The sequence below is a fragment of the Labrus bergylta genome, chromosome 1 (assembly GCF_963930695.1).
Source record: "Labrus bergylta chromosome 1, fLabBer1.1, whole genome shotgun sequence".
Taxonomy (NCBI): Eukaryota; Metazoa; Chordata; class Actinopteri; order Labriformes; family Labridae; genus Labrus; species Labrus bergylta.
The window spans coordinates 26277785-26304574 of NC_089195.1; the positions used below are offsets into that span (position 1 = coordinate 26277785).

Consider the following 26790-nt stretch of genomic DNA (forward strand, 5'->3'; position numbering starts at 1 on the left):
TTAATACCAATCCCTTGCTCCAGACTGTGTCGTGGTCTTTGTACAACTTAAGGCATGATATAATATACAGAAATAGTATTTGTTTGGTTCAGTGTACACAAATTAAAATAAAATAAAATGACATGAAAAATTTGAAATGTATGTGTGAAGAAACCCTTCCCAGTTGTCATACAGCTCATAAATCTACAAATCTGTGATAACCCGGCGAAATCTAAGAATTTAAGGCAGTAAGCTAGCTGAAGTACACCGCCTTCATCCTACTTTAGCGCTGAATGTGGTCCGAGATGACTCACACTCACTGGGTTTTTTCCTGGCCCTGCAAGAGGCTGAGGTGGTATTTGTGTGCACACATATGCAAACACACTGTGCATACTGGCTCAACTAAACTCTTCCTAGAAGCAAAATAATTTATTCTAATAATAAAAAACATTGGACCAACACTAAAAGTCAGGCAATTACACAGTAAAAAATATAGTTGTTAAAAATAAAATGAGGTCTAGGAGGTCGGGGGGCCTTACCCCAGAACATTTTGAGAGGTTAAGCTTTATTTCTTGTATTTATGTGTATTAGTTATGAAATTGTATTTTCTTTTTGTTAAGGGAAGCTTATTCAGTTAATATAATAAATGACTGGCTGGTACTTTCCGTTGGAAAGTCAAATTTCATATAACTGACCTAAAATGCGTGTCATGAGTCGCATGGTGGTCTGACGATGTACACGCCTGGGGATAAAACCATCTGGTGTGAAGAACTCAGTTGTATTTGCTAAGACTGTTGTATTAAGTTATAAAGTAAAAAAAAAGAAAATATATGCATATTTAACTGAATGCAAGCTGAAGGAAAGCTTATTGGCCAAATTAAAAAAAGAATGCACTGCAGCAGCTAATAGCACAATAAAATATGCATCACTCACCACCACTATCTGTCCTGTTTTGACGACTGATTCTCATTATGCTAAGGATATTAAAGTGAAAACACACCCATGATGGTTAGCAGGTTAGCTTCCCGCCACAGAAGTCACAGAATCATATTGTGAATTTGCCACTTTGCCTCTTAAAACCACACTCTACTTCTCATTTACTCACAGGACCCATTCCTTTCTGCTGGTTCCTGTTTTGTTATGGAGCTAACATTGTTAATTACATTTATCTTGAGAGATAGTACAAATCAGTTGTATTTTAGTCATATTAAGCTAGTAATTAAATCACAAATGTAACCCTTCAGTTATCATGTAACCACGTCTATCCATTGACTGTAATAAGCTTGCTTGAGAAATGCCTGTTGTGTATAGCATATATATAACTTATGTTTGTCCTAAAACTAAGAAATAAATGGTGGTGTCCCTCAAGGTTCAATATAAGGGCCTACACTTTTTTTTTTATTTTTTTTTTACCTTCATTCACTTGCTTGTTAAAAAACATGATCTGAAAGGATGAAATGCTAATGATGCACAGCTATTTGTTGCCATGTTTGCCATTTTCGATATTATGTTTTTGATTGCAGAGATGAAAGTTATAAATGTTAATGTTTCCTTAAAATTTTTGCATGGCACAGAACTTTTCACTCGGAAAAACCTAAGGCCACTGACATTGATGCTCAGAGAGATAAACTCAAAATGAACCTACATACACTTGAACTAAGCCTCTGAATATAAGAAACACAAGTAAAAAATAATTTAATAATTGGAAAGCATTGAGAGAGTGGTTCTGTTTGTCTTATACGCTTTAAATCAAGCTGCACAAATGTTGATAAGGACCAGAAAAAGAGCATAGTTTACCCTTTTGTTAGGGTCTTCTAGGCCCTATTTATAATTGTATCTTTCAGCTTTATTTTGAACTTTTCAGCTGCAAAGTTTAGTTTATTTAAATTCATGGAGAGACAGATTACCTTGAAGAATAAATTGGCAAAAACAAGGAGGTCATGCTGCTCGGGCTTCTAATAATTATCTCTGGTATTAATTATGAAATAAAATGTACACATCATCCTGTTCATATTTGTCTCTGATTATAACCTCACCTAGCTGTTTCTTCATCTTAAAACACATATGAGATATTTCCTAATGCAATTTACCAACAATGCTATTTGTTAATTAGATAACACCCTCTCCCTTAACTGTATAAAAGTAAAGCTCCGCATTCAGAGCAACACTACAACAACCTCCTCAACCATCTGGAACACTCTGTTGAAGTTGTGAATACTTAAAGGTTATAACCTGAAACCTTTGTTTTTCTTCTTTCTCTGTAATGTTTGGCGATAGATGACTTTGCTGATCAGATAAATACTCCTTTTTCACCATTGAACAGGTGTGATCACTGTAACCATGCTGAAGGTAGCACTTGTTCTTGGATGCCTCTTGAGCCTCGCTCTGGCTGGTCATGTGAGTCGTTTCATTCTCATTCTTGTGTACTTAAATGGTTATGCCATGACAACTGAAGTAAAATAAAACTGAAAGAAATATCAAGTCTTGAACTCCTGGCTTTTTTTACAGGATCGTAGACGTATTGCTCGGTCTGGCTCTAACTCTGGCTCTAACTCTGGCTCTAACTCTGGCTCTAACTCTAATGAAGTGAGTGCCTCCTACATCCTCTATAGCTAAACTTTTTAACCCATGTGAATGGCAGTTATAATTAACTTCTTGAAACTCATATGCTGTTAGTTTGACAATGAATGTTTCTGATTTTCTTGTAGGCCACCACCACCACCGCCGCCACCACCACCACCACAGCCAACACAGCCACCACCACCGCCAACACAGCCACCACCACCCCGTCTCCTGACCAACTTATATCATTGTTGCCATAGTACAACTACTAATGCAACGGATTACTACTACTACTACTAATTCAAATTTGAAATGAACTCAGAGATCAATATAGAATAAAACCCAGTAATGAGTGACACTGATTTTTAACATACGCTTTGTTTTGTGTCAGTTTGTCATGATTACTGTTGTATGTTTTCACACTTATCAATCAAGTTTAATTAAACATATAGATCAAATCACTTCAACTCTGTAGTATGTGCAAAATAAAGTCCAATAATGCAAAATTGCTCAATTTTTTGATTAATGTTTTTGGTTTTAATTTTGTCTGACAACATTAATGCTGCTTTAAAAGTGTGCAGTATGAATATTCAGATAGATACAGAAAGCTCTTACACCTTTACTTTTCTCAACAGTGTTTCTTATACTATTGCAGTCTTGGCACTCATTTATATGGTTTCATCATATTTACCACTCTGTAATGGAAAGGTGGAGCCGCTATTAATTTATGTAAAGTCTTGTGTTCTATCTGGGATCTCTTGATTTTCCAACTACAAATATTGGATGTTAAAGTCAAGATCACATAAAGATAATTCATCACTAATGTCGAGTTTGACATCATAACGGGCTAGTTGCACATTGGCATATACTGCCTTAAAAACAAAATAAAAAACAGGCACACATAATTCATAATTTTAAATCGTTTTCCTGTAATATTGGTGTTTTTTCATTGATTCTTGTGTTTCTTCTCTTACATAAAAAAACATAAATGATTAGTTGAACCATGAAATACAACTTTAATGTCTTTTACTGTTCAAGTGTAAATTCAATCACACAGGTATCACTCTGCTGAGATACATCTAACTTATCCTTGAGGTATGCTGATGCTAGTATCATGAACAGAAAGTAGTTACACTTGCCTTTTTAAAATACAGCCATTATTTCTTAATATGAGCATAATGTATTATTTTTCAAAATACATAATAATTCCTCCCTTCCAGCTTTGATTTAGTCTACATTAACAACGACAAACAGAAAGAAAAAATTGTGGACAACAGGAACTCAAGGAATTCACAGGAGAAATCATTCCTGCATCTTATCCTATTTTTCTTTTGCAACATAACAAAAAGTTAGGTCTTTTACTGTAACTGCTGTTTTGTAAAGTGTTTCCAGATAACATGTTAGGAATTGGCGCTATACAAATGAAGATTGATTGATAAAAATATATATATGACCACAGTTATAAAAAAGGCACTATACCTAGTATGAAATGTGATATAAAAACACTTATGTTACTTTTCTTGTTTTTAAAGCAACCATCAGATAAAAGGTTTAGCCTCCTGAGCCTCACCCTGGCTCATCCTATAAGTCTGATATTGTCCAACTCATTTCAAAATCAGTGTACTAACATGCGGATGGCATAATGTGTCACTCTAAAATACAATGAAAAATATTTTAAACTTTGAACTTTCCCCCAGGACACGAAGCGCTCATTCACTTTTGTGCTCTGGCTCATAGGAAGTGAATGCCTTCTCTATCGTCTACGATTCAACATTCAACTCACCTGAGTAGCATTCACTGTAAAAAAACTCTTCTGCTGTTTAACAATCACCACTGTCAGGGGTTAACAGCTAAATGCACAACAGTTGGCGTCATTGTTGTAGGTTCTTTTCGCTGCTTTTTTGCAGATGACAGAAAACAACAACAACTAATGAATCTTCTGCTGCTAGGAAACAACATTTTGAAATCAAACAAGGCATTAATATGGAAACCAGTAATGATTAACACAGATTTTTGGTAAGATTCATGTTATGACATTTGTCCTGATTAGTTGTGTTTGTTTTCACCCTTATCATTCAAGTCAATCAAAACCACTTTCTAGCTCTGTAGTATCTGCAAAATTGACTTTAAACTAGAAGATGTTGCGGATCAAATCTATTTTTCTTGTTAATTTACCATCTTGCTATTCATTAAGCTTTATAGAGGAGTGTGAATCACAAAAATCATTAACAGTGAAAGATGGCTTCACTACCGTTTCCCCCCTGACACATTTGTCTCTCTGAGCCCCTGTATACATGGTTTCATCATATTTCACACTTTATTATTAGAAATGTAAATCTGCTCCCTCTGAAAGTTGTAGTTTTCAAACTTGAAGCTGCTGCATGAAGCTTCATAATCTTTTTGCCTTTCTTGTAACATGTCTTATTTGCTCTTTAGCATTTCTGTATCTTTCTATTTATAAAAAGGTTTCATGATTTTAAATCACTTTTACTAAAGATCCTCACCAATTTATTACCAATTCTCACCAGATCTGAAGAATTCAATGGGAAATGTACAAACTGGCTGATTAGTCTCCTGCTGTATATGAGCTGCTGTGTGCAAGAAGATGAAATGGGAGTGTCAAAGCAGTAAACCCTCAGCATTACCAAAAGCCGACGCTAACATGATAAACACAGATTTGGTTTGTGGTGACAGAGGGCCTGTGCAAAGATTTCTGAGGCAATGGGGTAGATGACGAAGTTGAGAAGCAGCGCATTAGGTGTAGGACAGTCACTAGCCTTACAGAGGCCTTTGAATACTGCTGGCCAAAGAAACAGTAGCTCTTTTGTTTTAGCTAAGTTTTAATAACTATGTATGCAGATACATCCAGAAAATAAAGGACATATGTATCTAGATTTCTGGTATATAACACCAGGTTTCTTCAGCACTTCCCTGAGTTCTTCAGGTTTAGGCTGTATTTCATGTATTTCTCTGTCCAGGTGATCCCATAATGCCTCTCTTACATTCAGGTCTGGACTCTGTGGGGGCCAGTCCATGACCTTCAGTGTTTAATCGACTGTTTGACCTCTCTAAACATGATTTCAATGCATATGAAGTGTACTTGGAGTTGTTGTCGGGATGAGAAATAAAGCAATTCCCAATTTAGGCGCTTTCCATAAGATACTGTATGGCATGATTCATTCCAAGAACATTACTAAAATCTAATGATTGCACAGCACATCTCATGTTAAAACTTCAACGTAAAATGAAATTTAGTGTAAATAGAAAAATCAACTGAATGGATCACCAGGGATAAAGGGGATTACAAGGACTACAAAGAGTGCATGACTAAAACGGGCTGGGACTACAGAGGTTCAGAATTTCACAAAAACCAAGTGGACATCAGTACATTATCTTTATTATGAAATATTTAATAAATCCTACAAATGATCTCAGGTGTGACTCTTATAATAACCACATGTACCTGTTTCCTAACCTTATAATGTGGAGGTGAAAAGTTTCCTAATCATCACTGTTTCCCAACAATACTATTTGCTAATGAGAAGACACCCTCTCCTGCATGTATATAAGAAAAGCTCCACATTCAGAGCAACACTACAACAACCTCCTCCAACCATCTGTGACACAGTCTGCTGAAGTTGTGAAGACTTGAAGGTAATTATTTGAACCTTTTGTCTCTCTGTTTTCTGGGGGAGTTTTGGGGGAATGTGACTTTGATGATCAGATAAAAACATCTTTTTCACCATTCAACAGGTGTGATCACTGTAACCATGCTGAAGTTAGCACTTGTTCTTGGATGCCTCCTGAGCCTTGCTCTGGCTCGTCCTGTAAGTAATTTCATACTCAGTATTTATACTGGTAAAATACATGTTCCTTTGATATATAAAATCTTAACCTTTTGGATTTTTAACAGGACATGGAGCGGAGACGTGTTGCTCGGTCTGATTCCGGCTCTGACTCTGACTCTAACTCGGGTGAAGTGAGTGTCTTCTCTCTCCTCTACAGTTCAACATTTCACTCACTTTAATGACATTTACTGTAAATTCCCCAGAAACTGGTATGCTGTAAGTTTGACAATGAATGTTTCTTTTTTTCTTGAAGACTACCACCACAGCCACCACCACCACCACCACCACAGCTGCCACCACCACCACAGCTGCAGGAGCCCTGACTGCTGCACAAATACAAGCGTTGATTCAGCAACTCCTTGCAATTATTGCCCAAGGATAAAAGCCAACAACGACTAAAAATACAGCCTCTTCTGCTACAATTTCAAACCTTGGATCAAATCAGAGATCAACAGCAAATGAAATCCAGTTTTGAGTGAAACTGATTTTTAACATAAGCTTGGTTTCTAAGTCTGTTCTGATAAATGTTCTTGTTTTTAAACATTTATATTAATCATAATGATGGATCAATATCACCACAACTCTGTTTTCTGCTAAATAAACTTCAAATATGCAAAACTGCTCTAAGTAACACATTTTTTTGGCTGAATAATTTTTTTTGACAACTTTAAAGAAGCCTTGGTGGAAAAGAAAATATCTCCTGTTCTTACCACTACCATATGTCTGAGTGTGTGATTGCAATATTCTTTCAAAACTAACAAGGAGATCAAACCTGTCATTAGGTAGCTTTAAAGTCTCATGTTCTATCTGGGCTCTCTTGTTATTTCACCTAAAATGATAAGTTGTTAAAATGTAGATCAAGTAAAGTATATGCTCACTAAGGTGTCCTTATATAGTTTACAAAAATAACTTATAGACAAGGTCAAATTATTGATCCTGCACTTGTGTTGGCAATATCTTTTTCACAAGAAAGACATCACATGTTCAACTCTATTCTGACATATACTGTTCATCATTTTACTTACATTTCACTAAAGTTTTCACAATACTAGACTTTTGATTTTCGTTAATGAAATGCTATTCATACTTGCTCCGATACCAAAGCAATGAAACGTAAGTCCATAGGCACCGTATTGATAAATGTCATTTTTTAAATCAGTTGAACAGTTGCAAGCAAACTGCTGCACACTGTCTAAACAGAACAAATAAACTGGCCATTTTGCCAACAAATTTGTGCAATCTAGACAGAGCTATCTGTCTTTCTCTTGTGGCAGCTTTTGGTAAAGGATGATTAAAAGGGTGATGGGTTTTTCAAATTTTTTTTTTTAAAGCTTTGGTACTTTATCAAAAAAATAGTTATGTTGTGTTTTAAAGTATCAAACCATTTGACAAATAATTTACGAGTTTCATTTGTACGACAAAATAAACTACAACATTCAAATAAAGATGTCTCCGCACTCCTCTGGTAGAGGTAAGAAAACCAGGTGTCATATTTATGTCAATAATCCCAAATCATTTCAGAAGAGACATTTTTGAACTCTGTAAAAACTACTCATATTTTAGTCATCTTTAAAATGGCATAGTTACACATTTAATGAAAAGGGCACAAACAGTGTTAAAGGTCATGTTTTATCCTCCTTTTCAACACTTTTAAATCAGTCTTACAGCTCCCCAAAACATGGCTGTAAAGTGTCTTATTGAAAATCAACTCTGACTCAGTATTTTATCATACCTTTTGTAGTAACTTTAGTCGTTGTTATAGTGTTTATACTGTTAATTCAAGTGTTGTACTATCTTGTAGTTTGTGTTGTGGAAAATATAAACTACATTCACAGCGACATGACAAGGTTGTTAGTGCCTTTCGTGTTAGCTAACTAACGAGCTAGCATGCAAGCGAAACTTGTCTGTTGTCACGGCATACGGCGCCGAGGGCCGGGAGTATTCGCCATGGTAACAGCAAGCTCAACCAATCAGAGACGTCGCTGTGACACTATATGGTCGTGGGTAGTGTAGTTCTTTACTTCGATATCACAAATAAATCTTATTTTTCTTAAAACGAGGTTGTTATGATATGAACTTGCGTCTCATACAGGAAAATAAACCATCGTTATACACTTGCGTAGCTCGTCTAAAGTCTACCTAGGATGGTCATGACATTATGGCTATTAATCAAATCCGCTATGGAGAAAATTAATGGGATTTTTACTTAAGGAACCACACTGTTGAGTCCTATTGTTTAAGGTGAGAAGGCGGACTCAGAGGGCAATACAAACACCTGTGGGAGTGTCACCCACCTGGTGTAGGGACTACTGCCCTTTGTGATGTCATGAAGGGAAAATCTCCAAATGGCCTGTTGGAGCACACATTATCTAAAAAGCGGAGCAGGCTTAAGACAGAGAGGATGGACTTTTCTCATAGTTGGTGGGTTTTTTAGACAGGCTCGAGAAAAATATGGTAAAGTGTGATTTGCATAATGTATGACCTTTAAGGACTAATGGTGAATAAGGTTAAACAGTGTTTTTCATTTTTCTTTTACTTTGTTTTTCTGTATTTGTATGAATACATTGCAGCAGAATTTCTTACAACACTTTAAAATGTTTCTTTTTAGGCATTCAGTAAGTACAGTGTTACTCCAGACTTTTCAAACTATCCTATGCCTTAGCTGTACATGACGTACACTGCAGAAGACAAGCTGTGAAAGATTTTTATTGATGTGGGCCCTATAGTCATTCTCTTACGGCCAATCTCAGCATCCATGGCTGATCATTCTAGTAGCTTTGTTGGCCCCTCTCACCAGAAGGGCCTGTATATACTTAATACAATTTCTCTACCAAACCCAGACCTCTGATAGTCACTATCTGGAGGCAGTGACAGCTCCATATCGTCAGCAATGCGCTCAAATTGATGTAGTCGCATATTGGTTCTAATGGAAAACAAGTACAAGTCTTGTCTAAAGAGTCTTGTCAAAACAACTCAATGGGTTAAGTACAAACTAAAAGATTGGTCCTGATGTTTTTGAGCCGATGTGTGTAAGAAGAGTGAACGTGTGGTCAAAGCGGTGAACCCTCAGAATCGCCAACATGTGACATGATGAACAAAGATTCTATGACTGTGTGTGTGGCGATTGAAAGCCTGTGCAGAGATTTCTGATGCAGCAGATAGGATGACTTAATTGAGAAGCAGAGATTTGGTGTAGGACAGACACAAGCCTTACAGAGGCCTTTAAATATGCTGAACAAGGCTGTTTTTAGAATTTTATATCCAAATATACAGTTCTGTGCAAAAGTCTGACACCAACATTAGCTTTGTTGTTTTAGCTAAGTTTTAATAGAACTGTCTTCAATACAACCAGAAAATAAAGGACATCTTAACAAAAATTGAAGAAATACAAAAAAACAAAATGATTGATAAGAAAATGGCTTCTGCAAACCTCAATATCTTAGTCTGGACTCTGTAGGGGCCAGTCCATGACCGTCAGTGTTTGATCAGCTGTTTGTCCTCTCTACACATGATTTCAATGCACATGAAGTGTGCTTGGGGTTGTTGACAATCAGGCACTTTCCATAAGGAATGGCATGATCCATTACAAGAACAATGCTCAAACAACAAATCTAATGGTGGCCTCAAACTGTTGCACAGCAAAGTTTAATGTAATATGATTTTTTATCAAAGCACCTCCTTACTGAATGGATCATCAGAGCTCATTATTGTCTTCAGGCAGATGGGATGAAGGGGGTTTAAAGGTGAATTACAAAGACTACAAAGAGTGTATGACTAAAAGGGATGGGACTATAGAGGTTTAAAATTTCACAAAAACCAAGTGGACATCAGTACATTATCGTTACAAATCATTCGCTCAGGTGTGGCTCTGTGACAGGCAAGTACCTGTTTCCTAACCTTAGAATGTGGAGGTGAGAGGTTTCCTAATCATTACTGTTTCCCAACAATACTATTTGCTAATGAGAAGACACCCTCTCCTGAACCTGTATATAAGAAAAGCTCCACATTCAGAGCAACACTACAACAACCTCCTCCAACCATCTGTGAAGTTGTGAAGACTTGAAGGTAATTATTTGAACCTTTTGTCTCTATCTTTTGGGTGACTTTAGGAAATGTGACTTTTTCGTTCATATTTGATTTATTTGCTGAGTTCAGTGTTTGGTTCCCACCAAATATAACTCAACATGAAATCATTTCTTATGATACTGAAACACTGTTCATGAGCAAACAGGAGAAGGAAGACGAAAACTTCGCCTTTCTTTGATGATCAGATAAAAACATCTTTTTCACCATTCAACAGGTGTGATCACTGTAACCATGCTGAAGTTAGCACTTGTTCTTGGATGCCTCCTGAGCCTTGCTCTGGCTCGTCCTGTAAGTCATTTCATACTCAGTATTTATACTGGTAAAATACATGTTCCTTTGATATATAAAATCTTAACCTTTTGGATTTTTAACAGGACATGGAGCGGAGACGTGTTGCTCGGTCTGATTCCGGCTCTGACTCTGACTCTAACTCGGGTGAAGTGAGTGTCTTCTCTCTCCTCTACAGTTCAACATTTCACTCACTTTAATGACATTTACTGTAAATTCCCCAGAAACTGGTATGCTGTAAGTTTGACAATGAATGTTTCTTTTTTTCTTGAAGACTACCACCACAGCCACCACCACCACCACCACAGCTGCCACCACCACCACTGCTGCAGGAGCCACCACCACCACAGCTGCAGGAGCCCTGACTGCTGCACAAATACAAGCGTTGATTCAGCAACTCCTTGCAATTATTGCCCAAGGATAAAAGCCAACAACGACTAAAAATACAGCCTCTTCTGCTACAATTTCAAACCTTGGATCAAATCAGAGATCAACAGCAAATGAAATCCAGTTTTGAGTGAAACTGATTTTTAACATAAGCTTGGTTTCTAAGTCTGTTTGTCATGATAAATGTTCTTGTTTTTAAACATTTATATTAATCATAACGATGGATCAATATCACCACAACTCTTTGTTTTCTGCTAAATAAACTTCAAATATGCAAAACTGCTCTAAGTAACACATTTTTTTGGCTGAATAATTTTTTTTGACAACTTTAAAGAAGCCTTGGTGGAAAAGAAAATATCTCCTGTTCTTACCACTACCATATGTCTGAGCGTGTGATTGCAATATTCTTTCAAGACTAACAAGGAGATCAAACCTGTCATTAGGTAGCTTTAAAGTCTCATGTTCTATCTGGGCTCTCTTGTTATTTCACCTAAAATAATAAGTTGTTAAAATGTAGATCAAGTAAAGTATATGCTCACTAAGGTGTCCTTATATAGTTTACAAAAATAACTTATAGACAAGGTCAAATTATTGATCCTGCACTTGTGTTGGCAATATCTTTTTCACAAGAAAGACATCACATGTTCATCTCTTGGTGGAAAATAAAAATATCTCCTATTCTTACCACTACCATATGTCTGAGCGTGTGATTGCAATATTCTTTCAAACATAACAAGGAGAGCAAACCTGTCATTAGGTGGATTGAAGGTCTCGCAGGCAAACCAAACGGTCTCAGAATAAGAGAATCCCTCTTCAAAAATAGATGTATCATTTCGCCCGAAAGCTATAGCAGAAGAGTTTTCTGTTTTTTTTTTACAAAGACCTTTATAATTCAGGAGAATTTATAATTATAATTATTTATACAATAAAGAAGTGTTACGTGTGGCCTGGTCTCTCTCTGCTCCCCCTCCTCCCTCTGCTTGTTGGAGAAGAGTGGCAGGGTGCAGAGGAGGTCTCAAACTCTGGTGAGGAGATCTTTGCTCTCTTGCGTTTTTTCTTCTCCTTTCCCCAATCAGGTGTTTATTTTCAGTACTCATGCATGTTTTGATTGCTGGGTTTTGTTATTTCAGTTTGGAATTAAACTGAGTGGCCCAACTTCATCTGATGGTTGGATGGGTCATGCACATGCACACCCACTAATACCTCGTGAGACCACACCAAGATAGGTGTGCCTTTAACAATATCAAGAGTAGTTATGTAGTTGAAAGTTTTCCAACTTTGAAAAGTGATTCATATTAACTTCAAAATGGCGAGCTCTGTTGAACCCTCCTTGCTCGCAGAGACATCTGTTGTTAGTTCAACAGAGGGCGCAGCTGTTATTTGTACGTGGGATGGATTGTCACAAGACTTGAGCTCTTCTAAAAAATATGTGAAGCGCGGGTCCTCTACCACTTCGTATGCGTGCATAGTCAATTAGAGCACGGCTCTCTGTGAAGTTTTTTCTATGGGAGGGTTTGTGGCACACACCCCATCTCCATTGGCATTATAATATTTGTTGTTGCTGGTAGTGATGGTGATGGTGGTGACAATAACAATGATGATGCGAATGATGATGTTGTGGAAGAATACAATAATCATTGCCATAGCCTTCACCAGAGAGCCTATTAAACACATCCTTATTCTGTACTCTTAAAATTGTGTAAAAAAACAAAAAAGGCAAGGTCTCCCGATGCCGACCTGACTAGAGCTTGCACAATTGTTGGTGTACATTGCTTTTGTGATCTCGTAGGGGTGATATCTCTCCCTCTCTCTATCTTTTATCACAGCTTCAAGTGAGAGCAGATAACTCACCTGCACTGTCAAGAACATTCAGGAGATTTTCCACCACCAACACACCATCCTCATCACTCCTTTAAATAAAACATAGAAGGAGAAATTACGGAAAGTTTGGTAGTTTTGAGCAAGTCAGAAGTTTGTTAAGTTATTTAATTTAAAAAAAGGAGGAACATATATTTGAGGAGGGCAGTAGTGTTGTTTTACCTTGATATACTGTAGAAGAAGCTTGTCACAAGGCAGGATACTAACTTAGTACTAACTTATTTTCACAATATGTTGTGGTGGCTCTGTAATTGCTGCCTGGATTGTGATCAGAGACAACATTTCTAAGACTGAATGAGTCATTACATCCACCTGGACCTACCACTGTGAAGTTTGAAAGTACTGGAGAGCCACATGAGACTCACTTCGACACTGTATGTTACCTCACCTGTCTATCTTTTTTTCTTCAATCATTGTTCAAATTGTGGGAATGCTTCCTTTCTTTTAGTGGGTACGTATTTTTCTTTAAAAACCTTTTCTGTTTTATCATTTACAACGGTCATTTCACATATTCTGTGCTTTTGTTTTACACTATTGTTTAAATCATTTCCTGTAGATTCATGTTGCTATATATAATGACATCCTTCCATGACCTTTGCACCCTGATGAAGGCTCTGATGAGCTGAAACACGTTGGTCTGCCACAATTTGTTTTTACTTTACCTATAGCCAGTTTTTCTGTTTTCTTCGTTCCTTCCCACCCTCCACAAAGAGCACATGTTTGCTGTTCAGCTTGATTAAGGACCCACGCAGCGCTCCTAAAAATGTATAAACTGTATGTGTTAATGTCCGAGGGCTAGATAACAAACACATTGGTTTAGTTCAGGGAAAGATCAAAATGACAAAAATCATAAATAAGTGCTGCGTTATACAGACAGGAGCTTTACCAACACTTCATCAGGCTGAAGATGCCATTTAGTCCTCAAGAATACATTCTAACGAACAACTGAGAAACATGCATTTAACTGCCATGTAAGTTAACAATGCCAGTTCATATACATATTTAATTTACCTTCCATGTATTGTTTTGGCATTGTGTGACTGTGCACAATGATCTGTCAGATCATCACATAGCTGCATGAGGAAAACAATACTGCCACCAAGCATCCACTAAAGGCAACTGCAACCACACCAAGGCTCCAAAGCAAAGACAAGAATATCTACTGCAGGAAATAAACGTCTATCACAAATGTGCAATTTCACAATAACAAGTTTACTGTAAGTGTCACAGACGTGCCGTCACAAACATGTTTGGAAAGTATCAATTCCAGTTTGTCTTTGACTTTCATTCATCAGGTGAAGTCATGTTACATTATTTAATCCAGTTGATTTAGTTGGATTTCTTGGATACATGCACAACATTTTAACACTGGATTTATTTCAAAATAAGGTTTTATTATGAACAAGTCAATGCATAAATAAATCCCATTGCATGAAATCTTTTCTGATGCCACATTGCTCCTCTGCTCCCTGACAGCAGCTGTGTCTGGTGTTATGTTGAATTTTGTGTCTGGAGATAAGATAGTTTTTCCAACAGGGATGTAATCTTGCCTCAACATTACGTAAGGGATTAAAACCCATCATTGTAATTTCAATTGGTTGTTTTAGCAAAGAAATACTGAATATAACAAACACCAATAAACAGGGTGCTTCACATATCTTTTGCACCTTTGGGGTTTCCACATAAATTCAAGCTTAGAAAGTTTAGTGTACAGCTACCATGATTGTAAACAACAACATTCCCAGTTTTATTATCACATGTCAGACGTATCGTAACTTCTGCGATGTTTCACAAGTAGCGTGTCAGAAAACGACATAAAACTGAGACACTTTTTTTATGAGCAGCTTGTCTCCGGGTTGATGATCAGATGTTTTCTTGATACGTATCACTTCTGTCCCTAAAGGCAAACTCCTCTGTTTTATGATCTATACTTTAGTGTCTCTTAGACTTTTCTCACCAAAAAACATCCCTAAAGTTGTGAGAAACCTCTTATTCTGTGACCTCATAAGGCTGTTTGATTGAACCTGGTTTTAAAGATAACTAAAAAGAAATAACAACAAATGAAATGTATACAAAAAGTGTCTAACAGAAACTAGAATCAAAGTCCATCAAAAAGCATCCCGCATCAGCATGGAAGCCGTAGCACTACTTGAGTTGAATTCTTTAAGGTAAAGCTGATATATATATATTTATTTATTAGCAGTAGCTAGCTAAGTTAGCCAGAGTTACAGAGCACATGACAGAAGCAGTGACGATTCTGAAGTCTGTTTGGGCCCAAGGCAAAAATTCACAGGGGGCCCCTCCATATAACGTTCATCCCCATTATGTTATAAATACTCTGACACCAACACATTTTCTTGTGGAAGTTGTGTTATTAAAATGTCTTTTCCCCATATTTAGGGCTAGATGAGCGTCATTTATTTACTATTATATGAGTGAGTGCTGTCAGATGTGGCCCCCCCTAGGGAGGTTTCCTACTGTCATTGCAAACATTACACATTTTGGGCCACTGATGTGGTTTAAAGTAGGCCTACTGTATTGTATAAACATCGCTCAGTCTGACTGTCCACTTCCTTCTCGCCCTCCTTGTAGTCTTTTTTTTTTACCTCCCATGAGTGACATCACAATGCCTTCATCAGGTTTACTTTCCGTTTGCTGTAATAAGCAGTTTGCAATCATATCCCCAACTCCCCCTTTTTGTCCTATGAAAAGTGAAAGTAACAATTCAATTTCAATTCAATTCAATTTATTTTGTATAGCGTCAACTCATAACAAGTGTTATCTCAAGACACTTTACAAAAAGCAGGTAAAATACCTTACTCTTTGTCTGTTAGCATTACAAAAGAGCAGGTAAAAAGACCTTACTCATTGTTATGTTACAAAAAGCAGGTAAAAGACCTTACTTATTGCTATATTACAAAGACCCGGCCTATCCATCATGAGCACTTTAGCAAAGCAGCAAAAGTTACAGTGGTAAGAAAAAAACTGCCTTATTAAAAGGCAGAAATCTTCGGCCGGATCCCCGACTCATGACGAAACAGCCTTCACAAGCCTAGACTGCGCCGGGCTTGGAAAGATAACGCAGTCCTTAATCAGCTGATTAGCACAACGTTTTTGTATTCATATATATATATATATATATATATATATATATATATATATATATATAAAGGCTATACAAGTTTTATTAAAGCTTGAAAAGTATAAAAGGTGCATACTAGATAAATGTATTTTATCATGAACAAACTGAGACCAAACAGACAATATGCAAAATGTCTGCCTTAGATTTATTACAATGAACTGCATGAATCTCTGGGGTGATCTATACTGTTTACTACGCTCAGTTTGTAGTATGGAATAGAATACAAGAGAAATAATGTGTTTATTGTCATTTTACTGGTATTTACAAATTCTGTTGCACTGCACATGGAGCTAAAATAGAATCAGATGATCAGATAACAATATTGCACTCGTTTCAAAGTGAAAAAATATAAGTTCAGAGTATTGTACAAAAAGGGTCCATTATGCCTTTGGTGCAATGTTCTGTAGTGCATTGTTGGTGTTGGCTTTGGGCTATAAACTGTTTGTATGTCTTTGATGCATCTGTTATGCTCACTTGAGGGCAGGGGGGGTCAAACATGTAGGCAGGGTGAAATGAGTCCTTAAGGATGGAGGATGTCTTCCACAGCAGGTGTAGATGTCATCCAGGGCAGGCAAATATGTGTTTGTGATTTTCTGAGCTGTGTTGATGACCCTCTTCAGGGCCATCCTGTCAGCCACAGCGCTGCTGCCACACCACAGCAGGATCTTGAGTGTCAATATACTGGTACTCTCAATGGAGCACCACAAGGACGCCAGCAGCCATTGTGACAGGTTGACATTTCTGAGTTAGAGCCACTGTTTGATGGTGAAATTGTCTGAGATGTGAGTGTCCAGGATCCTGAAACTGAAAATTCTCTCTACTGTCTCTGAATCTATGTGCAGTGTTCAGTGGGCATCCTGCATTTTTCTGAAGTAGATGATAAGTTCTTGTGTTTTGTGGGGGTTGAGTGCCAGGTTATCACCTCTTATAGACTGATTAGAATATCAAATGTTCAAACGTTCACCCACAATAACATCAAATTAAAAGCAAAGCCAATAAAGGTAGAGCTATAGTGTTTTCAGGCACACATTTTGACATTTTGACACATTTTTTCACACACACACACACACTGAATTTCTCAGCTTTTACTTATCAAAGTTTCACATTCATTGTCATTCTGTTGCCCATCATTGGGAAATAAACACTTTTATGACTCTTCATAGTCTGTGATAAATTCCGAGGGTGACAATTGCAACAAGTTGTAAACTTTGATGAGTGCTATAAAGTTAATAAAAGGGGTCCACCCTGAGCAAACAAGATGATTACAGCTTTTGGAAAGAATGGGGCAAGGATTGTTTCGCAGGGGCAAACATAGCTCTTGGCAACAGGTATTACAATTTCACATGTACAGACACTCCAACAGCATGTCAGTCCTCCCCAACTTTGACAATCTCTTTTTTTTTTTCCCCGAAATATAACTGTAATCCACTGTCAGGTGTGTGTGATCAGCTGTACAAAGTGGGCTTAGCAGTTGACTTAACTCAGCATGTGTCAGAAAATACTTTAAGTCTATCAGGATTTTTAAACAGGATGTGGGCCCTTAATGTTACAAAATGTCTGTCTGGTCGGGTAATGAAATCGTGTTTACGCATTTTGTGGTTTTGTCTCCGGAGGCTGCCATGACACTGACCACATCTGACATGAAGCAACACACCTTTAAAGTGTGAGAGCAATGTGCGCACACGGAGGCTGTATAATATTTAAAAGCTAATGGCGTTTCCCTAAGGGGCCAGAGTGAAGGTAGTGAACACAAGCTTAATGTGTTATTCATTACTAAGTTGTTCACACCCGTCCTCCGCTGTGGAACACAGGCAGCTCTGACGACTGAGGGATTTGAATTTCAGTTTATAGTGCAGGATGAAGTTTTTTCTGCTGACGATGTTCCTCTTGATCTGCTCTCCTGTAGCTGTAAGTACCATTAATACAGACACTCTTCTTGCTCTTTTTTATGGCGTTTGTCTGACTAACAGCTTATACTTAAAAAAATGTATCTAATTTGATTTGATGGTTTGTTGCAGAATTGTGATTCTAGTAGCAGTAGTAGTAGCAGCAGTGAGTCTAACGAGGTAAAACACGACCACAAATTTATCCTTCATCAACTAAACTTTGAATAGAATAATTTTTATTTTAATCACATTTTGAAATGCTTTATTGTGTTCGTTATATCCTCCTACAGGGGGTCCAGCCCCAGCCCCAGCCACTTCCTCCAGGGATTTCCCTCCTTTTGTGGGAACTGTTTCCTGGTCTGTTTCCTCCTCCAGCTACACAACCAACCACCACGTCAACCCAAACTACAACAACCACAGCGGCCCCGCAGACTGCAGATCTTCTGACGACCATCCCGCGAGGAGACAGCGGGTGAACTGTTCTGATCTGAGAGCAGGAAAAGCAGAGAGAAATATTGTACTTTCATTCTCCTTCAGTAGAAAGCGCGATCAGAGATATCAAGGCATCTCTGTCTCTCTCTGTTTACTATAATGTATATATATTTTCATTGTATTTCATTATGTTAAAGCCATATTCACACTGTTTTAATAGCTTATGGCTTTAATAATAATTCAGTTGTTTTGTTTGCATGCTTTCACATTTCAGTGTTAGATCAGTAATTTTTCCACACTCTTGTTTATTTTTCTTAGCTTCTTAAATTTTCTTTGCTTTGTATATCACATCATTCAGCAAAAAGTGTTGTTCAGCTCTCTTTTTTATATCAAGAGCAGTAAAACAAATGCAAAGAATGAATATATATATTGTATATATGATACACTTTAATATAGAACCTGTAATTATCTGCTTGTTGAGGTGGAGACACCGGTGGCGGGATGCTGACGACACGTCAGGGTAATATCCACTCACACATCCCATCCCAGGATCAACACAGCTTAAGACGGGGATGAGTGTTGAGCCGGTAATACCTGACTGTTTGCTTCATCAGTGAAGTCTGTGCCACTGTACTTTTTACCATGACTCAGCCTTTTGACTCATTTTACCATACATAGCAATGCCACGAAAACTCTCGGCTGCAAAATTGTGAACTGCATTGACAGTCTCACAAATAATTTTCAGTCTTTGTTAGTTGAAAAAAAAAAACCGTGCTCTTTGCACAGCCGATCATTCTGAATGTAATCTTGTTTCCCAGTTTGTTTGAATGTCTATTCACTCATTTCAGAAATTGTTTAAAAATGCAATTCTTGGTTCCTCAACCTGTGGCTCCTTTCCAGCATGTCATTCCCCACTCTCTCTAACCAATTTCCTACTCTATCAACTAAACCTCTGGCATAAAGGCATAGAACTCCAAAAATACATTTAAAAAAAAAAAAAAAAAAAAGTAAATCCTGCCGGACAGCAGGCTGAGGTTGATGGATAAAGGGAATCATGCACTGAAAAATTGTCTATTTAATCTTTCTTTATTTTTGAGGGTTTAAAAGTTTAATTTTCTTCCAAACATGCCACAGGTGGAATAATTGTATAATTTATACAAGAATAATTTATTTTACTATATAGGTGTAGTGGCACCATTTGTTTCCTCATTTATAAACCCAGTATTGATTCAAACATGTCAGAAATGTGATGTGAAAAACACCTTCCCTGGAAAACATATTGCTGCTATGTGGGTGTTATGTTCTGATCAACTTTATAAGTTTTTTATTAAGTGTTACAGCTAAACAAGCTGAGTTTTTTCTATTTGGTATTTAGAATTTGGACCAACCCAGCTGATTATTAAATCATAATCATTTACTGCAGTGGAATTCTTTTTTATTTTATTTTGGGGATTAAAGTAGGTTTGAAATATACCTAAATATTATTCATATATAAAAATTGTTTTTTACACATTATTGTTTCTATAGGCATACATTAGACACAATGCAGCTTGACAGTATTCTGTACAACAACAAGTAACCTTCATTCAGATTTCTGTCTTGTGGATTTAAGCATCAAAGCTATAAATAAAAATGACTGAATGCATCTGTCTATAATCATTGACCATTCAACAACGGTATGACCTTTTCTGACCCACAGCTTATGCTGCTTGCAGACAAATTATATATCATATAGAACCCTCAGTCTTTGACTTTTGACAAGAAAACATGTATAAATAAAAATGTCTTTTTTTAATTGACAGCTGTTACATTCTTGTTTTCCACTGTAGCGTTTCAGACACATGTCAGGACATCCAACCGCTGCGATATTTACAGTATTTCTTGGATACGTTTTGGATCCTTGATTGACGGTTAAAGAAAAACAAACAAACCCAACATTTTTTGTGTCAGCTTCAGTTTGCACTTGTGTTGCAATCTGGACTGGGTTGAACTGAGAACACCGACTGTAAATGTTCAAACCACAGGTTTACCCAATCCTCTACGTCTGGCTTTCACATATACAGAAGCCTATATGTGTATGGGCAAGTCGACAGGTTTGTGTTTACGCAACAAAAACGAACACACAGTAATATATAACTGAAAACTCTCTGTTGCATTTTAAAATCAAAACTTAGACAAAAATTTGAACAACTGCATCAACAGTTTTACAATTGTGCAAATATATATATATATATATATATATATATATCTCTCTCTCTCTCTCTCTCTCCCTATTTTGAATGGCTACTGGTCACGGCTCTTGAGTGTTCTATGTTAGGATTGTTTAAAAAAAGTGAATTTTACATGGCTATTTAATTGACAGAACTTGTTTAAGAATGCAATCCCAGTCACACACCAAACTAAAGTTGATGAATCTGGATTGGTGCATCATGCACTGAATAAATTACCTGTATCATTTTTGATTCGGGGTTCTGTAAAATACATTTCTATTCAAACATGGCCTTTGTCATGTAATGTATTGTAATCTACAAGTATACTGGCCCCATTTGTCTTTTTATTTATGAACCCAGTAATGAGAGAAGCACCTTCCCTGGTATTAATATTGCTGATATGTGGATGTGTACGTTTTGATCAACCATTAACCCTTTATTTATTTTATTTTTTTCACTTTATTACAATGGCCGTACAAAGTCACCATTCAAGACAGCTACCTCTTTTTGTGTGCATATATATCTCAACTCTTTTTAAGATAAAGATAACAGCCAGATAAAGCACATAAATGCACCCTCTATTTCTTTTTTTTTAAGATTTATTTTGGGGCTTTTTGTGCCTTTAATTGAGAAACAGGACCGTGGATAGAGTAGGAAATCAGGAAGAGAGAGTGGGGAATGGCATGTGAAAGAAGGAGCCACAGGCTGGATTTGAACCTGGGCCGCCCACTTGGAGGGCAATACCAGTGCCCCAGCACCCTCTATTTCCATGTAACAATCGTATCCCAAGAGATTTCAAATATATAAATTGAATGTTTGAATTTGGTCCTAGATGTTTGATTGTTCAATAATAGCTATATACAGCAACCGAATCACTCACAATGCAAATGTGAAGTATTTCAAACTCATTTTGTATATTTAATTTTTGTCTGTGGGATTTACGCATTGCATGATTAAAAATGAACATGCGCCTGTCCTTTTTCCATTTCACTGACCTCTCATTGAGTTTACGACCTGTCCTTGATGCCACCTCACCTACAGTTCAGACCGCTGACATGAGAATCATGTTGCATTTGATTTACGTTGACTGATGAGCATAATTCAATATCTTGGCTAGACATTTATTAACATTCTGAATGCCCTGATCTTTCCAAAGAAACCTCCAGCTGTCACAATATTTACAGTATGTGCACAGTATTTCTTGGATGAGTTTTAGATCTGTGACTGACAGCAGAAAAACTGTTGTTTTCATTTAGCCTTCAGCTTCAGCCTGCACTTGTGTATACTTGTAAAAATCAACTGGATCCAGTTCAGAAGATATATTGTAACCACAGATAAACCCGACCCTCCTGGGCTTACACCTGTGTTGTTGTACAAATAGATACCAATGTGAGTATAAACCACAAAATCAGAATTGAGTTGTAATGTAATCACAAATTTTATGGTGACATGCAACATCAACAAATAACTTGTGTATTGCATTTACTTTATAACCTAAATGTTAAATTTTTTACCCTGTGATTTATGGTTAACCTGTCCAGCGCCTATCCAGCTGGGCGGATCCACTCCCGCACACACTGACCCCACACTGGATATTCAGTATAGATTATGGATGGATAGAATGATTACTTTCACAATAATCAGCATTGATATCCTTAAATTAAGGCTAATGCTTTCACCTAGTGCCCGTAAATGTCCTTTGAATTATTTAAGGGATTCAGTGTTTCTGTCATGGATTGAAGTTTTCAGGGCGATTCAATGACGATTTAAGTAGTTCCTTCTTCTGGTTGTTTCTTATTGATGCCAAATGTAGCTCCAAACATTCTCCTGCAATCTTGATACTACTCTGTTTGTGTCCATGGTTACCACAGAGCAGCTACTTTGTAGTATGGACATTTACTTGTGTGTAAAAAGAAATGTATTCCATCAAGATACCAGTAAAATTTATGAAGAAAATCACTGTCAGCTGTAAATGTAAATTAAAAATACGCTTAGCTTAGGAGGAGTGATAGATGCAAAGTCCTATATGTTGTGCTCCTATATCGTCACTTATGGAATGCCTCTTGTCCAATCAGATTTCTTGGTGGGATGTTATGTATATGTATAATACTGCTTAAATCATTGCCTTATTCATCCCTCCATCATTTGCACTCTCTGTTATCCGTAATACAGAACAACCATTTATACTCACATTCACACTCATGGTGAACTAAGAATCACCAATTAACTAGACTTGCATGTCTGTGGAGTACGAGGATAGCTGCCCTACCAACAGAAAACCCACACGGGCACAGAAAGGCCCAGCCAAGGATATAACCCAGAACCTTCTTTCTGTGTGGCCACATGCTAATCACTGCACCACTGTGCTGCTTCCTCATACATACTTTTTGCTTATAGTTTCATTGCAGATCAAGCATATTTTGACCATAATTACACAGTGAGACACTGACACATCAGCCGCACCCAGAACTGCTCTGAGTAACAGGAAAACCTAAAGTCCTGGGTTCTTGTGGGTTTGTTTATTCATTTCTTTAGACATTACAGCATTGTAATTAAAGGAGAACAGACAGTTCAGGCTATTACACCTCGTTTGCGCGAGAAAATTAGGCTGAATTTGTCTGATTTTTTTTTTTCTGACACGTCTGTCACATCTGTCCTGCCATTGGTTGCTTCGCTCTTTGCGCTGTGCATAAGTCAATGCCCCCTTCCACAGTGTTTCACTGAATTTCCTCTAAGTGCTCCCAGTGGACATTTCTTTCCGCTCATTGATCTCGTGGGAATCATTTCAAAACTGCATTGATTTTTCTGTTGGTTTTGTTTTTGGAAATGCACATCATAATCCTGCTGTCATGCTGGACCGTAATGGGCTCTGCAGTTCCAGTAAGTCACTCGTTTACTGAAGTTACTTCAACAAAAAATACAGGAAGGTAACTTTACTTATTCTAACATTTTGTTTAACCTGCTTTCTCATGTTTTATTTCTTGCATTTCCAGGTCCTTCCTAATAACCTTCCTCGCCAAATTTCACAAGGAGGAACCACTCAAACCGCTCAACCTGCTGAAGTGACAAACCCAATACCTGACGCTCAGACACCCTCTCCTCAAGTGGAGCAACCACAGCCTGGCGTCCCCCTGCAGCCAGAGGCCAAGGCCCAGGCCCAGACCCAAGCACAGGCCCAGGTTCAGGGTGGCCCTCAGTTTCTGCCTCCTACACAGTTCTACACCTGGTATCCACTAGGGGGCAGTCCAATGTTTATCCCTCTGCAGCCCAGTGTCCAAGGATCTACTGTTAACCAGCCTACAGTCCCACAGCAGCCAATGGTAGGACATAAAGACACAAACACTTAAGAGACATTTTGAGAGAACTCAATTTTAAATCTCATTTCTAATATATATTTTCTTTTTCACCTCAGATGTTCTCTCCTTATAGTTACTTACCTCTTTTTTCATCTCCGCATATGAATCAACAGGTAAGGTCAAATAAAGAAATCACTGTTTATGTTGTGTTGCCTAAAGCCAGCTTTTACATGCACTGCAGACGTTACTAAATGTACTTCTCTGTGCAAAACTTTTTTCAAACCAACCCAGTACTTGGAAGATTTCACCTGGGGGGGTCTTTCCGCAAATATTTCTGCATTATTAGCTGTCATCACACACCGTAAAGGATTTTATTGCAACGGCCAAAACACACAGTGTTTTTGGCAATTAAGAAATCTGTACTTAGTCGTAATCTATCACTTGATTTATGACTCTGATATGGAAACATAGATCCTCTTTTTGCCTGAACATGCTTTTCTGCCAGAAGGTATAGCCATTGTAATACTTTTTATGTAACTGTCTAATGTTTGCAGTGGGAGGGAAGTAGAATGGCAGCTTTGACTTGTGTTAGTGCAGAAAGATTAGACAACATTTTAAAATGTATATTGTATTTTTCTCTTTCTCCTAAGTTTTCCCAATTTGGACTCCAAATGATTCCACAAACTATTTCAAATCAACCTCAGAACAGTCCAGTGTTACCTGTCCAAAACCCCTCTGGAGCTACTCCCTCAGTAAATACACCTCAGCCAATGCAGCAACAACAACAGCAACAACAACAGCAACTACAACAGCAACTTCAACAGCAACTACAACAGCAACTACAACAGCAGCAGCAGCAGCAACTACAACAGCAGCAGCAGCAGCAACTACAACAGCAGCAGCAACAGCAACTACAACAGCAGCAGCAACAGCAACTACAACAGCAGCAGCAACAGCAACTACAACAGCAACTACAACAGCAACTACAGCAGCAACTACTACTACAACAACAACAACAACAACAGCAACCTCAACAGGTGTCTCTATCTTTATAAACTTTAAAGCAACAGCACAACATATTTGCCTAAACCTAATGGAAAGTTGTTTATTCTTTCTAAGCCTGTGTCATTTTCTATCCACAGAATTCCCAAATTGTTTACATGCTCCAGCGATCCATGGTAAAAGCAAAACAAACTTTGGCTTCATAGTTCTTCCTCTGATCATGTTTAATTTGACATTTGCTGATATTCTTTTGCAGAACGCTCCCCTTGGCAGTCTTAGCTCAGAAGAACTCGAGGTATAACACAGCCAAAATGATAATTAGTCTCTCAGCTTGTTCAAACAATCGGCACAGTGAACTCAGTGATCCGACTGATGATCCGATTGTTCCCTTCTCCCTCCCTCGCCTCTTACAGTATCTTTCCTCTCTCCTCTGTTTCAGATGGTAGCCAACACAGGTCGGCTGGGTGTGTACCTAACCTCGGTGCTCACAAGCCCATCTGCTGTTCAGCCTGTGAACCAAGCCACTGGGCTGAAAAACCAGGGACAGCAAAGCATAGTGCCAACAGTTGAGAACCCGTCAGCTGGAGCGGCAGCGACGCAGGGCCTGCAGCCTAACACGAACGGGATCCCTGCAGGTTTGGAGGGACGGACGCAGGTGGCAGCCACAGTCCAAACACCTGTTCAACCCGAACTCCAAGCCACACAGGGAAACCTTGTCTGAGGAAGCAGCCAGCAGCAGAGAAGAGTCATAACATGCTGATAATTAAACATCACAAAATCAGTGATGAAACACATAGACTAACAAGGAGTCAGAGTAGTATCTCGTTCAGTAGCTCATACCCACGTCATTTACTAATAGTGCAACGTTTTTTCATTTATTACCATTGCCTGTTGGATTTTTAATTAATTCACATTTAAGCAAGACTGCTAAAACTGGAGTTGTTTCGCTGTATAAAATCTTCTTTTTAAAATTCTTTGCTTGTTTTCAGTTTAAAAATGAGTATAAAAATTCTTATTTTGAAACCTACATTAAATGTCTGTGTTTCTTTCTTTTTACCTCTCCTGACTCCTTAAAACAGGCTGCAAAGACATCACAGGCAATCTTTAAATCTAGCAGACACAGAGGAACTTCGATATTGATGTGATGTCATTTTTATGTCCACCTGAACAATAAACTTTCAGTGACCCTCTACTTGAGTTTTGTTTCTGTTTTCTTTTTGATTCCTCTGACTCCAGAGTTGAAGTCTGGTCCTGTAGCTGCTTCATTATGTTTAACAGATAGTTGCTAACTTTGTCTGTCTTGGTAGTGTTTTGGTGCACAGCAGGTTTTTAAAATGCTGACAGCAGCTGCTTCCAAAAACAGGGTTGATGACTTAGTGAGTCTGAATCAAAATGAAAAGTTATGAGCTGTAAAAAGAAAGCTGAATTAGGTGGTTAATAACAATGGATTTATTATTTTGAGCAACACTGTTATAAATATCATTCTTGTTTGTTAAGATTATTTATAATAGCATATTTTGTAGATTGTGAAAATACAAAGCAAAAAAACTACAGTGGCCACTTGAGGCCAGATTTTAATAGTGAGCCAGTTCCAGTTAGGCCCCTTATTAAAATACCCTATCAGCTGAATTAAACACTGTGGTACAAACAACAGAATTTATGAGATAATTTCCCCATACATGACAACTTTATGTGAATTAAAATGTATGCAACTCATACAAAGGATTCAAGTTCTACCCTAACAAGTCAGTGCGCCAGCTTTTTCAGTGAGAAAACTCCAGTAGCAATATATTA

General features: G+C 37.7%; 2 protein-coding genes and 1 long non-coding RNA gene across 3 annotated transcripts; all 3 read left to right on the forward strand.

Moving 5' to 3' along the window:
* The first annotated feature begins 2149 nt into the window (after window positions 1–2149).
* LOC136179653 (uncharacterized) lies at window positions 2150–3069 on the forward strand. Its single transcript, XM_065956558.1, has 4 exons — window positions 2150–2203; window positions 2303–2376; window positions 2488–2565; window positions 2688–3069. The coding sequence occupies exons 2-4, from the start codon at window positions 2320–2322 to the stop codon at window positions 2799–2801; spliced, it is 249 nt and encodes an 82-aa protein (XP_065812630.1). The 5' UTR covers window positions 2150–2203; window positions 2303–2319; the 3' UTR covers window positions 2802–3069.
* Window positions 3070–17853: 14784 nt separating this feature from the next.
* Window positions 17854–20269, forward strand: LOC136179681 (uncharacterized). Its single transcript, XR_010666641.1, has 3 exons — window positions 17854–18078; window positions 18189–18236; window positions 18347–20269. It is a non-coding gene; the product is annotated as an uncharacterized lncRNA (long non-coding RNA).
* Window positions 20270–23412: 3143 nt separating this feature from the next.
* ambn (ameloblastin) lies at window positions 23413–26180 on the forward strand. The gene is made up of 7 exons (XM_065956751.1): window positions 23413–23578; window positions 23692–24018; window positions 24111–24167; window positions 24645–25031; window positions 25137–25172; window positions 25253–25291; window positions 25436–26180. The coding sequence occupies exons 1-7, from the start codon at window positions 23525–23527 to the stop codon at window positions 25715–25717; spliced, it is 1182 nt and encodes a 393-aa protein (XP_065812823.1). The 5' UTR covers window positions 23413–23524; the 3' UTR covers window positions 25718–26180.
* The last annotated feature ends 610 nt before the right edge of the window (window positions 26181–26790 follow it).

Bases quoted from the DNA above. Each gene is read 5' to 3' on its own strand.
- LOC136179653 (XM_065956558.1), top strand. From the start codon at position 2,320: ATGCTGAAGGTAGCACTTGTTCTTGGATGCCTCTTGAGCCTCGCTCTG. The intron at 2,377-2,487 runs GTGAGTCGTTTC...CTTTTTTTACAG, and splicing joins GCCTCGCTCTGGCTGGTCAT to GATCGTAGACGTATTGCTCG. The intron at 2,566-2,687 runs GTGAGTGCCTCC...ATTTTCTTGTAG, and splicing joins CTGGCTCTAACTCTAATGAA to GCCACCACCACCACCGCCGC.
- ambn (XM_065956751.1), top strand. From the start codon at position 23,525: ATGCACATCATAATCCTGCTGTCATGCTGGACCGTAATGGGCTCTGCA. The intron at 25,173-25,252 runs GTAAAAGCAAAA...ATTCTTTTGCAG, and splicing joins ACATGCTCCAGCGATCCATG to AACGCTCCCCTTGGCAGTCT. The intron at 25,292-25,435 runs GTATAACACAGC...CCTCTGTTTCAG, and splicing joins TTAGCTCAGAAGAACTCGAG to ATGGTAGCCAACACAGGTCG.